The sequence below is a fragment of the Cynoglossus semilaevis genome, chromosome 8 (genome assembly GCF_000523025.1).
Source record: "Cynoglossus semilaevis isolate Cse_v1.0 chromosome 8, Cse_v1.0, whole genome shotgun sequence".
Classification (NCBI taxonomy): domain Eukaryota; kingdom Metazoa; phylum Chordata; class Actinopteri; order Pleuronectiformes; family Cynoglossidae; genus Cynoglossus; species Cynoglossus semilaevis.
The window spans coordinates 6,967,069-6,979,351 of NC_024314.1; the positions used below are offsets into that span (position 1 = coordinate 6,967,069).

At 44.0% G+C, this 12,283-nt stretch overlaps 1 protein-coding gene across 1 annotated transcript in view; it reads right to left on the reverse strand.

Moving 5' to 3' along the window:
- Window positions 1-244: 244 nt before the first annotated feature.
- col1a1b (collagen, type I, alpha 1b) overlaps window positions 245-12,283 on the reverse strand; it is a 15,080-nt gene continuing 3,041 nt past the window's right edge. The window contains exons 6-51 of the mRNA XM_008314361.3: window positions 12,251-12,283; window positions 11,788-11,856; window positions 11,632-11,676; window positions 11,469-11,522; window positions 11,157-11,210; window positions 11,005-11,058; window positions 10,788-10,841; window positions 10,624-10,677; window positions 10,470-10,514; window positions 10,304-10,357; window positions 10,121-10,165; window positions 9,793-9,846; window positions 8,973-9,071; window positions 8,808-8,852; window positions 8,612-8,710; window positions 8,441-8,494; window positions 8,237-8,344; window positions 8,001-8,054; window positions 7,796-7,894; window positions 7,554-7,706; window positions 7,377-7,430; window positions 7,233-7,286; window positions 7,090-7,143; window positions 6,956-7,009; window positions 6,811-6,855; window positions 6,620-6,718; window positions 6,243-6,350; window positions 5,040-5,147; window positions 4,837-4,890; window positions 4,691-4,744; window positions 4,137-4,244; window positions 3,989-4,042; window positions 3,847-3,900; window positions 3,610-3,771; window positions 3,384-3,491; window positions 3,041-3,148; window positions 2,850-2,903; window positions 2,614-2,721; window positions 2,464-2,517; window positions 2,225-2,332; window positions 2,081-2,134; window positions 1,887-1,994; window positions 1,522-1,804; window positions 1,254-1,438; window positions 916-1,158; window positions 245-802 (exon numbers count right to left, since the gene is read on the reverse strand). Of these exons, the coding sequence (XP_008312583.1) occupies window positions 656-802; window positions 916-1,158; window positions 1,254-1,438; window positions 1,522-1,804; window positions 1,887-1,994; window positions 2,081-2,134; window positions 2,225-2,332; window positions 2,464-2,517; window positions 2,614-2,721; window positions 2,850-2,903; window positions 3,041-3,148; window positions 3,384-3,491; window positions 3,610-3,771; window positions 3,847-3,900; window positions 3,989-4,042; window positions 4,137-4,244; window positions 4,691-4,744; window positions 4,837-4,890; window positions 5,040-5,147; window positions 6,243-6,350; window positions 6,620-6,718; window positions 6,811-6,855; window positions 6,956-7,009; window positions 7,090-7,143; window positions 7,233-7,286; window positions 7,377-7,430; window positions 7,554-7,706; window positions 7,796-7,894; window positions 8,001-8,054; window positions 8,237-8,344; window positions 8,441-8,494; window positions 8,612-8,710; window positions 8,808-8,852; window positions 8,973-9,071; window positions 9,793-9,846; window positions 10,121-10,165; window positions 10,304-10,357; window positions 10,470-10,514; window positions 10,624-10,677; window positions 10,788-10,841; window positions 11,005-11,058; window positions 11,157-11,210; window positions 11,469-11,522; window positions 11,632-11,676; window positions 11,788-11,856; window positions 12,251-12,283 (3,948 nt within the window). The 3' untranslated portion in view covers window positions 245-655. The remainder of the gene's footprint in view (window positions 803-915; window positions 1,159-1,253; window positions 1,439-1,521; window positions 1,805-1,886; window positions 1,995-2,080; window positions 2,135-2,224; window positions 2,333-2,463; window positions 2,518-2,613; window positions 2,722-2,849; window positions 2,904-3,040; window positions 3,149-3,383; window positions 3,492-3,609; window positions 3,772-3,846; window positions 3,901-3,988; window positions 4,043-4,136; window positions 4,245-4,690; window positions 4,745-4,836; window positions 4,891-5,039; window positions 5,148-6,242; window positions 6,351-6,619; window positions 6,719-6,810; window positions 6,856-6,955; window positions 7,010-7,089; window positions 7,144-7,232; window positions 7,287-7,376; window positions 7,431-7,553; window positions 7,707-7,795; window positions 7,895-8,000; window positions 8,055-8,236; window positions 8,345-8,440; window positions 8,495-8,611; window positions 8,711-8,807; window positions 8,853-8,972; window positions 9,072-9,792; window positions 9,847-10,120; window positions 10,166-10,303; window positions 10,358-10,469; window positions 10,515-10,623; window positions 10,678-10,787; window positions 10,842-11,004; window positions 11,059-11,156; window positions 11,211-11,468; window positions 11,523-11,631; window positions 11,677-11,787; window positions 11,857-12,250) is intronic.

Genomic DNA, 12,283 nt, shown 5'->3' on the forward strand with positions numbered 1-12,283 from the left:
ACTGGACCTCTTCGAGATGTAATAGCATCTTAGAATGGTTTTAAATTCCCAAGATTGACTTCTTTTGTGTAAAATAAACCCTTTTCATTTAAGAAAAAAATTGGGGGTGACTTCTTGTTATGAGGTAGCCATCTACGTATTGCAACAAAGTTGAGCTCGGCTGTTTTTTTGCTCATTTGCTGGTGCGTTTGTGCAACATTCAGGTGTTTCCTTTCTGGTCAGGAATTTAGAACAAGACACTTCACACTTTTTACAATTTATTTAACACCAGAAAAATGGTACATATCACTTGTTGTTTTCAATGTCCTTCCGCAGTGGTAGAAAATGGCAAAAGTCACCTGTGTTGTCATCGCATGTGGATTTTTTTCTTAATCTCCAGGGGGAAATTTTACACAAGTATATTATATTATATTCTTGTTGCCAGTGGAAACAAAAGATTCTTATTAAAGTGTCCGTGTGGATGGTTTCAGTTGAAATAGCAGTCCCCAAAACTTTTCATGATTGGAAAAAAAAACAAACACCGTCTTCAGTAGAGTGGTTTTAAGCATGTGGACCAATGGCAGCCGAATGAGTTTTGAATGCATAGAAAAAAGGTTTTTTAGAGATGACTGCTGGAAAAAATAACAACAATGTCATGTCCATATTTCTTTCATTTTTACAAGAAGCAAACTGGGCCAATTTCGACGCCGAATTCCTGATCAGGTGCACCAACATCCATAGGAGCAATGTCAATGATGGGCAGGCGGGATGTTTTTGTTGTCTTGTAGTCAATGACTGTCTTGCCCCATGCACCAGTGTGTGACTGTAGAGTTGAAGAAAAGGGCAAAGGGTCAGAAATAGCCCCATAATTAATTGTTTTGGTTCAGAAAATTAATTTAGGAACCCATGAAAATGTGGACTTCTTCACAAACTTACCGTGCAACCGTCCTCGCTGACGCTGTATGTGAAGCGGCTGTTGCCCTCGGCTCTGATCTCAACGTCGTTGGAGCCCTGGAGCAGCAGGGCCTTCTTCAGGTTGCCGGTGGCAGAGTCCATGTAGGCAATGGTGTTCTTGCAGTGGTATGTGATGTTCTGAGAGGCCTGGTTGGACATCAGGCGCATGAAGGTCATCTGGATGCTCACATCCTCGGCATCAGCTCCCTCGCTGCCATACTGGAACTGCACGGAGGAGAATAGAGATGGACACGTGAGCTTTGTGGTCTTGAACACTCAGTGGACTAGCAGTGGATTACTTCCACTTTGTGTGTTCTCACCTGGAATCCTCCAGTCATGGCCTCGCTGAACCAGACATGCTTCTTGATATCCTGGCTGCGGTACCAGTTCTTCATGGGAATGCTGGACTCGGTGGGATAGATGCAGGTCTCGCCAGTCTCCATGTTGCAGTGGACCTTGATGGCATCCAAAGATGAGCCTTGGTTGGGGTCAACCCAGTAGGTGCCTGGAAAAAAACATTCATGTGAATCACAGCTCATCTTCACTTATTACCTTGTCTGAAGGACACAAAAAGGTTTAGTTCTTCACTCACCGTCCACGGAGGGTGGCACATCCTCAAGTCACGGCACATGCGAGCAGGGCTCTTCTGAGTACCGTCAGGGCTGCGGATCTGCTCAACCTTCTGGGTCAAGGTCTTCAGGGTGGTGTCAACCTCGTTGTCGCGATCGCGCATCATGTTGGGGTCGTCAGCGCGGTAGTGGCCTCCACGGTAGGGATCGGGAGCCTTCTCCTGGAGTGGCTGGCTGACAAAGTCAAATCCACCACCGGGTGCTCCAGGAGGACCGGCAGGTCCAGGAGGTCCAGGAGGACCCTGATGCAAGATATCAGAGTCTTGTAAGCCAATTTTTTTATGTCTAAATTGAATTATGTTCGTATCAGACAGAGAAACTTACAGCAGGTCCCATCTCTCCATTGCGACCGCGAGGTCCAGGAGGTCCAATGGGTCCAGGCAGACCGTTCATGCCATCCTTACCAGGGGAACCAGAAGATCCAGAAGGTCCCTAAAGAACAAAAGCATCAGTTTCCAACACATCTGATATTTTCCCTTAAGTTAAGGTTAATCTTATAATTGTGACATTGTACTCACTCTGGGTCCAGCAGGTCCGTTGACACCAGCAGGTCCTCTCTCTCCAGCAGCCCCCTACAGGGAGACAAAGATGGGAACATGACATATTGAACTGGAATGTAAACAGACCTGTTTTGCTTCTATGTATTTGAAACAGAAACTCACAGCAGGTCCAGGCAGACCCTGCATGCCGCTGAATCCTCTGTGTCCCTTGTGGCCTCTCTCTCCAGCCTCGCCAGCCTCTCCTCTGTCTCCCTTGGCACCAGCAGGACCCTGAACAAAAGATCAGGAGAGTTCAAGGTGCTATCTGTATTTCATCATACTGTAGGCCAACCACCTGAATTATGGATTTTTTTTTTTTCCAAAAACGTGTAAATTATTTGACAGTGCTGGTTATTACGTACAGCAGATCCACGAACACCAGCAGGGCCAGCAGGTCCAGCAGGTCCAGCGGGACCCTAGTGTAAAAAGAGAGGACAGAAAGTACAGAGGTGTCAATCAAAGTAACTGCTTTTATCAAATGAAATGTGAGCATAACTCTCTCAAAGACTCACAGCCTCTCCACGTTCACCAGTCTTTCCAGATGGGCCAACATGTCCTGGAGCTCCAGGGGTTCCAGGTGGTCCAGGGGGTCCACCGGGTCCACTCTCTCCACGGTCTCCCTATATTAGAAATGAAACCTCAGTCAGACATTGCTAACAGCTTTAGCCTAACTGTGATGTTCAGGGCCAAAACATTTCTATTCAGATATCACTTGAACAAGATAGAAAGTGATGAAGAAAAATGTAACCTTGGGGCCAGGAGCTCCGTCGCGACCAGGGTTACCATCATGTCCGGTAGATCCCTATTGAAGAGTACACTGTTGGTTAGCAGTCTTTGGCAGAGGCAAAGTAGCAGTAGAAGTAGTAGCATCATTAGCCAGTGTACAAGTCCAAATGTTGGGCCCATTAGTGACAGTCAAAGCCATTTCCTGTCCCCTACCTCACGACCAGCCTCTCCAGTGGGACCAGACAGTCCAGGAGGTCCAGCAGGTCCAGGGGCACCACGTTCACCAACAGGTCCAACAGGTCCCTGCTTTCCAGGCTCACCCTGCAGAACAACAGCAGAGATCAATATTCTGCAGTGCCCTTGTTTACATGGTTAGGAAGAGAATATGAATATCTATGGAGACTGGACAGTCTTTTTCTTTAATGCCTCTTTTCTCTGTAGGCTTCAAGACATCTGCTGGTTCTTCAGAGTATTACAAGTAGGAAATGATTTTTTTTTAATCTGTGATAAATCCTACTCACTATACTACAGGATTGTTGATATAGTGTGTACTTACACTAGGTCCTGGAAGACCAGAGAAACCACGCTCTCCACGTTGTCCGGGGGCACCTACAACACCACCCTGTCCGTTGATACCTGAGGGTCCAGGCAGACCAGCGGGACCCTAATGAGAGAGATGTGGTGGTCATTTACTGAGCATGTCAATGTAAATAGATCAATTAACTCCAGAGGATGCTGATGAACACTTGAAACTATTTTTTGCACACTGAGCAGTCACTCACAGGGGCACCATCAGAACCAGGTGATCCCTTCTCTCCAGGGTTTCCAGGAGGACCAACAGCACCAGCCTCACCAGGACGACCAGCAGCACCAGTCTCACCACGGGCTCCTCTTTGTCCATCTTTACCAACGGGTCCGGCGGGTCCAGGGGGTCCAGCAGCTCCCTGGGATCAGAAAAGGTGGGTTCAGAGGTGGGTTGTTGATGTTGGATTGTTGAAGGTGTTACTGATGATACTCACAGAGGGGCCGGGGGGTCCAACTCTGCCAGCGGGTCCAGGGAAACCAGTAGCACCCTAAGTTAACACAAACAGTTGTTAACCAAAGTTATAACTAAAAACATTTTGTTGTTACTTACAACAGTTTCTATGATGAGAAACTTACAGGAGATCCAGCACCACCACGAGCTCCTTTGGGTCCAGGAGGACCAGCAGGTCCCTGTTGAAAAATTGATAAAAATGTTACCCAGAACTGTTACTGTGTACAAAATGTCTTTGGGTTATGTGTCATTTGTAGTGGAAAGTAAAGCTACCTGAGGACCAGAACCTCCAACAGGTCCAGCGGGTCCAGGAGCACCGGCATCTCCCTTGGGTCCAGTGTCACCAGTCTCTCCCTTAGCACCAGACTGACCATCAAGACCCTGGGGGCAAAAGGTGACTCAAGTTGGAACTGGATTTTTCTGAGTCTTCAGTGAACACATTGACATTTCAAAATTGAAACTAAAACACTGCCCTCTGTAGGAAAGTGATGTGTTGCACTGTTCATGTGAAATGTATCACCAGGAGACTGATGCCAAATTGTGAATAGGAATTATCATGGGACACACTGATGTGGAACCCTTTTATTAAATCTGCTCACTGGCAGTTTGTAGACAGATTAGAGTTAAGGCTGAAGTGGTCCACATTTAAATGGTGAATGTGAATTTTGCTTTTGCCCTACCATGTTTAAAATTGTGACAGTTGCATGTTACCAGGATAAAATAGTCAGAATCGGTTGTAATTTGGGATTGTGAAAACAGGAAATGGATTTCTAACTGAAATGATGTATCAAGTAGTATAGAAAAAAAAAACTGTGGTGTGGACTTACAGGAGGTCCAGCGAATCCAGCAGGTCCAGCAGGTCCAGCCTCTCCACGCTCACCCTGTTGGACAAATTACAAAGGTCACATTGATGGTCAAAAATAGTGATCATCAACATTGTCCTTTTTTAAATGTAGAAGCATTATGAACTTACAGGGGCACCACGAGGTCCAGTGGGTCCAACAATGCCAGGAGGACCGCCCTCACCCTAAAACCAGAGGACAATGAGGTCAGAACCACAGAAATAGTAGTTTCCAACTTTGGAAAAAAAAAACTGACATCTGCATTTATACCATATGCACTACAGTAGATGTACATGTGTTGGTTGATGCCAGTGTATTTTATAGATGGACTCACCTTCTCACCCTGAGCACCAGAAGGTCCAGGAACTCCGATGGCACCAGTCATACCACGGGCACCATCTTTGCCAGGGGCACCGTTACCCCCCTTAGGACCAGCGTCGCCCTGAGAGGGAAAGATGTTTGTTATAGTAAGGTATGAATCCATTCAGAGACGTACTAAAGAGACAACCGTAAGGCATTGATTTTAATGATCCTTTCATTTGCTCAATTATTACCTAAGTTGGTTTAAACAGACATTCAGCTGTAAACATGGAACCCAGAAAGTGGGCCAGATGAGGCTGACCACTCCTGGCAAAGCTAGTGTCAAACAGATGAATGGGATTGCAGTAAAGTACTTCAAAAACGGATTCACTTTTGTAGCTGTAAGCACTTCTCATGTGTAGTATAAATACACCCTTGTGCAGTTCATGACAATTTCATGTACGTTTGGATAAACAATATATATTAGTAGCCAATGTTACTTCTCACTGACAAGAACAGAGCTTCAGCTTCCTGAGTCTTAAATATTACTACTTAAATAGCTACTCACTAAGACACCGTCTTTCCTGATACTACGACCTTTGATACTAGGTTTACGATCGTGCTATCGATTGCTACTTATGCCACTGAAGACGTTAAAACTATAACTGAAAATGCTGCGAATGACACATGACATATTTATTCTGTTACTGCTGAAGCTATTACCTCTATTATCAACTCTATTATTATTACTACTACTACTACTACAAGTAGTAGTACTGCTGCTGCTTTCAACTGCTGATGTTGTTACTACAACTGCTTCAAATATTCAACTGCTTTAAATATTCTTTTCTTTTACCACTTGTAGTATTTTTACAGTAACCACTGCTGCTATGTGTGCAGTGTCGTTGTGACAGAACTAAATTTTATAAATATCACATTTAGGTATCTTGATCTACTTCTATTATTACAACCTCTACCACTCCAAACAAACACATCAACAGCAGTGCTAATGTCAGTAATCTTACAACTTGTATTTCTACAGTACAACCCATGCTAAAACCTTTGCAATAACAGAGACGATTATTTTGGATCATAATTTATAAACAAATGTCAATGTCAATTCAGATTAAAATAAATCTTCAGGTTTTCTACAGACATAAATATGGCTCATCAAATGTTTCCCTTTTCTCTCCAAGATTACTGTTGACCCCAGTGTTTTGGATGATATTATACTCACTCTCTCTCCCCTGGCTCCAGGGAGACCAGAAGATCCACGCTCACCAGGCATTCCCTGCATTCCGGGGCCTCCATTAGCACCGGGGGCACCAGCAGCACCAGGCTCTCCCTGGACACAAGCACAAAAGTAATGATCGCATCAGAAATAAATCCTTCAGAAATCAGAAACAAACAAATATCTACTGGAAATAATCAGTTGTAACGGAAGTGGAGAATTGAGACTTGTATTATTTATGTTTTATTTTTATTATCGTGGTAAGTTAGTAATCTAAATCTGAGGCTAATGAAAGTCATGAGCTCAATGACGATCAGGAGACAACCTTACTGTTCAACATTTCATCTGCAGCAGGTGGTCAACCCAGCATGGGCGGTACTCACCTTAGCACCATCGTTACCAGCAGGTCCAGGGGAACCACGGTGTCCAACTGGGCCATTAGGACCAGGAGCACCACGCTCACCAGGGAAACCTCTGTCGCCCTGAAGGGTGAAGAGGACGTATCAGGTGAGGACATTATTTCAGCAGAGGACGAGCAGAATGTTGTGTGAAAGGATCAGAACCAGAGACTTACTCTTGATCCAGGTGCGCCGTGGGGTCCAACCTCACCAGGAGCTCCCTGAGGAATGAGGAGAAAAGGAATAAAGTGGTCATCAATCCTAATTTGTTATGTTGAAGTAAAACTTCCTGATGAGGCTACAGTAAACTGCGGTCCTTACCTGCTCACCAGGCTTGCCAGTCTCACCAGCAGCACCTTGGGGTCCAGGAAGACCCTGCACAAAATGGTTATGGTCACAAAAATGAAATGTTTCTCCGAACCAGATTCCATGTGTGAGACTGCTATGAAGCCTACCTGGAATCCAGCAGATCCAGCAGGTCCTTGCTCTCCCTTCTCTCCAGCAGGTCCCTGTATGGAGAAAACACAGCTGTTCATGGAAAATCTTTTCACATGAAATAGTCAGGAATAAAACCAAAGTGAAAAACTAAAGTACATACAGCAGGGCCAGAAGGTCCAGGAGCACCAACATCACCATCTTTGCCAGGGGCACCCTGTAGTTAAGAGGGTTAGAGCAAAGATTATCAGCATTCTTGTTCTCTATGGTAAATTAAAAGAAATCAGATTTGTGGACTGTTACTTACAAGAGCGCCAACAGCACCAGCAGCTCCTCTCTCACCAGGTTTGCCAGACTCACCCTGTAAAACAGAGCAAATGTCCTCATCAATATTCTAGTGACATATTTTCATATCTTCTACTCTACTGCAGAGTTCTGTTTCTGAATATGTTTGGGAATTCAGTCGGTTTTTCTGTTAACTTACAGCAGGTCCCTTAGGTCCGGGGAATCCCATCACTCCGGGCAGTCCTCTTCCACCGTTGGGGCCAGGAGGTCCAGGGCGTCCATCTTGTCCAGGAGCACCAGAAGGTCCAGCCTTGCCATCAGGGCCAGGTGAACCAGGGCTACCAGTCATACCCTATGAACGGAGAGGGAGAAAGCTGGGTTTTCAGAAGATGGAAAACCTTTCTGATTCCCAGGTGAAATGATGTTTGCAATTGGACTCACCTTGGATCCAGGAGCACCGGGGGCACCAGGACTTCCAGCCTCACCAGCAGCTCCCTGAGCTCCCAATGGTCCAGGGGAACCACGCTCACCAGGGGCACCCTATCAAGCAGAAGAAGATGGGGTCAGGATTCTGATGTTGGCTTAAAGTCTATGTTATGGATTAACATAGTGAAACTTAACATAATGAAAGGAGTTGTTATCTTACCTTGCCACCAGCACCTCCATCAGTACCAGGGAAACCACGAGCACCAGGGCCACCCTAATGGGAACAACAGACACAACACCTGAGTCTCCAACACTCAGATCTCATCTCCAGGATGCTAACACCCCTGGGAATTTAATGAATCTAAAACCTCAGCTGTTGACAAGCCAGAGTTTGATGGGATGATCGACCATTCAAACCCTGGCAATTTAAGTGTATAAAAGTAAAACAAAAATTACACGCTCTCCAGGGGGTCCACGAGGTCCAGCACCACCGGGCTCACCACGAGCTCCTCTCCTTCCCTCCTCACCAGATTGTCCAGGAAGTCCCTGAACTCCAGCGGGGCCCTGAAAAAAAGGAGGTATATTCAGAATTAAGCTCTTCCATCTAAAACAATTCAAATGAATTGTTAATTAAACATAATGATGTATTCTGATACTTACAGGATCTCCCTTGGCACCAGGCTCTCCCTTAGAACCAGAGGGACCAGGGTCTCCCTGTGGAAAGAGACACATCTGTTTTAGCCTTTCCAGTGATCCACATTTTCTTTTAAATATAGAACAAAAAAGTTGACTCAAAATTTTAAAAATGGCACAGTTCAATTGTCCACTTACATTGTTACCCTTGGGACCAGGGGAACCAGCAGGTCCCTGAGGTCCAGCAGGACCACGAGAACCTGGGAAACCAGGAGCACCAGCAATACCAGCAGCACCCTGGTTTTTGTGGAGAATTTACAAGTCAGAATATTTCAGGCGCAGTAAACCTGTAAAAAGGTGTAAAAAACACAAATAAAATTGCTATAATACTCACAGGGCCACCCTTGTTGCCAGGGGCACCGTCAGTTCCAGGGTTTCCCTAACAAAGGAGAAAAAAAATGTAATAAGTATTTTATACTGTTGTAAAATTATATTGTTTGTAAATATTTTCATTCTCAGAATTTGTGATAAAGTTCCTTGTGGTCCAGCATATACTTACGGCAGGTCCAGCGGGTCCAGCAGGTCCGGGGTTACCAGGCTCACCACGGGCTCCCTGGGGTCCCTCAGATCCACGGCCTCCAGCAGGACCAGTCTCTCCCTGGGAGAGGAAGAATCAGAGTCTCATGAAGTGCAGTTAAACTGTATTTTCTTTTTTCTGACAGCTGTTTATAATATAAAAACAGATGATTTATTATTAATTATTGAATGCATTTCGTATTCTTTTCAAACATGTTCCTATATATAATAATTCAGGTTCACTACATTTCTGAATTTCTTTGTAAAAAGTAAAGATGGACCAAAAATGTTGACCTCTATCCTAAACAGCTTGTTTCTTTGAATCATCTTTCGACCATCAACGTTACAGCACATACAAATTAAAATAGATTTCTCATCTATTGCACTGGATATGGGTAAAAAAAACAAAAACGTTTTTTGTTGCTCATAAACAATTACTCTGACTGTAAGGTTGAACTGGTGCCATCTAATGGCTATGTTGTTCACCACGAAGTCTGTAGTATTATTCTAACAGTAAAATCATTAGTTATTTTAATATTAATAATTATTATCATTAGTGTATAAATACTGTAACCTTTATTTGTCTTTTCAGGCTTTTATCTGTTTATAGGGACATAATGCAACAACCCTCCATGGTCATTTGATCTGACAGACACTTATGGGCCAAATTCTAACCATTATTTTGTCACCAAAGAGTTTGTGTCAATAATTGTCAATGAAGGGGTTATGTGTGTGATTTTTATTATTAAAAGTCTAACTGACATGTCGAAGTAAAATGTTATGCACAAAGTGTGCTGAATTACCTTTGCTCCAGCACCACCGGGGAATCCAGGGGGGCCAGAAGGTCCAGTAGCTCCCTGAAATCGAAAAGATGTGATGTCAGCGTCGTTTTCACCCAATCAGATCATTCAAAAGAAGACTATGCTAATGCTATTCTGTAGCATTCTATATTATACATACATATATATGTATATTATATATATATATTATATTTTTTTACATTGATCCACTGACATCAAGGGATCAGGATTTAATTAATTGTTTTAAATTATATATATATATGTATAATTATTTTAATATTTTTTGAATAATTATTTATACATAAGAATTAAAGAAAAGACAAATGCTCACAGGAGGGCCAGCAGCACCAGAGTTGCCATCGTTACCACGAGCACCCTGCAGGAACAAATCACAAATGTGGCTCAAAAGATGACACCATCACTGAACAAGAACAAGTTAGAAAGTTAGGGAAGGATTTACTGGGACTAAAATGACATAAACTTGTTACAATTTTCAGAACAAGGTCATACGTACAGCAGGACCAGGGGGTCCAGGGCGACCTCTCTCACCAGGAAGACCACGAGCACCCTGGAAATGATAGAGTTACAGAAGATTAGCCTGGTAGCGCTGCTACATCTTTTCACACAACATTTCTGATTCTAAAATTACACTTTAGTCAAATGGGTGAAGCAGGACGTACCATGGAACCGGGGATACCGTTCTCACCAGGGGCACCAGGCTCTCCCTGAGGACAGACACACACAGATTATCCTCAATGCTGGTGGTTAGAAGTCAAATATTTTGGCAACTTGCATGACATGAGTTCTTCACGGAGAGGAGGGACATGTTCTCACCTTAGGTCCAGCAGGTCCAGAGTCTCCCTTGGCTCCATCCAGACCGCTGAAACCCTGTTGCACAATTAAACAAAAACAATAAAACACCATTTCTAACCACAGCAACGGCAGACCATTTAAAATTAACTTTTCTTTTCATTTTAACGTTTGAAAGCTCCACTTACTCTGTGTCCCTTGATTCCAGGGAGTCCAGGAGTTCCGGGGAATCCACGAGCACCCTGCAGGACGAGAACCAACTGGTCAGTACCTGATTCTTTAACGCCATGTGACCTTCTCTTTATTACACCCACTCCTAATATTAGTTTTTTTCTAGTGGTGGGATTTTGGCTTTTTCCACAACCACCTTGTGACTTTTATCCTCTGAGGGGGGGGGTCACTCACCTGAGGTCCAGGAGCTCCACGCTCACCAGGGCGTCCAGCTTTGCCAGGCTCACCCTGTCAGGGACCAAGACACAAGGTTAGTAGAGGAACGACTTTTAGCAAAGTCCTGCTGCTGTGTGACATCATGTGGCATGACAAAAATAATGGCTTACATCATCTCCGTTCTTTCCTGGGGGGCCAGAAGGACCACGGGAACCCATGGGACCCTGAAGACATCACAAATGATTTTGTTCAGCAACCAGGTTTGGTAAATTATATCATATATTATACAGTACATACATAATTATGAAAGGCAATGAGCATTGGGGTGATTAACTCTCAAAAATTAATGTGTCAAGGGGTTGGTGACTATGACAATAAGTGCTTAAGTGAGCACAGGAAGTAGCATTAGCTAAAGGTGAGGTTCAAATTTCTGATATTTTAACAGGTGACTATTCTTCACTAAAAAAAATCTTTATACTCACAGGAGAACCGGGCTCACCGGGCTCACCAGGGGGTCCAGTGAAACCCTGAGGACCCTGTAAGGCAATCGTAAAATAAATCAGTGTGGCTCATGCTCCTCCATGAATTTATCCTCCATATGTAGTCCTCTTTGATAAGGACTGACAACTGAAGCCAGTTACTTACAGCAGATCCAGAGGGTCCAGGAGGACCACGGGGACCCATGGGACCCTGTTTATGTGGACATTAGAGAAGCCATTAGAATAACTTGTTTATAATGAAAAGAATAATAAACTTTAGTTATATAAACATATATAATGTTTCATAAAAAATGTTTTATACCATTGGGCCTGGAACAGGTGGGCCACTTGATTTGGAGTGGTCAACGTAGCTCATTTGAGGAGAGAAGTTCTGTGGAAGATAACAATTTGAATCAATAAGACACCAAATGAACACAGGATATACCTGAGAGGTTTGAACGTTAGTGTGAATACATCCTGGATCACATGTTGTGGACTAGTCTACTGTCCTAATCAAGTTCTCATAGAATAGATGCTGAGTTTAAGGTCAAACTCTCATCTTCCTGTCAGTCAAGATCTCTGTCCTGAACAACAGGTCAAATCATTGCACAGATCTTCTCGACCTGACTTGACCCTGAGATTCACTCAGGGTGTACTCCAAACATCAGGTGAACATAAAAAAACATCCTTGGGGCGTCAGATTAGGTTATGTGTCAGGGATTAGGCAGCATCTGATTTAAAGGACCATGAGTTCTTCAGATGAATCTGTGGATGTTCAGACTTACTCCGCCAAGGCCAGGGGCACCAGGGGGGCCGGG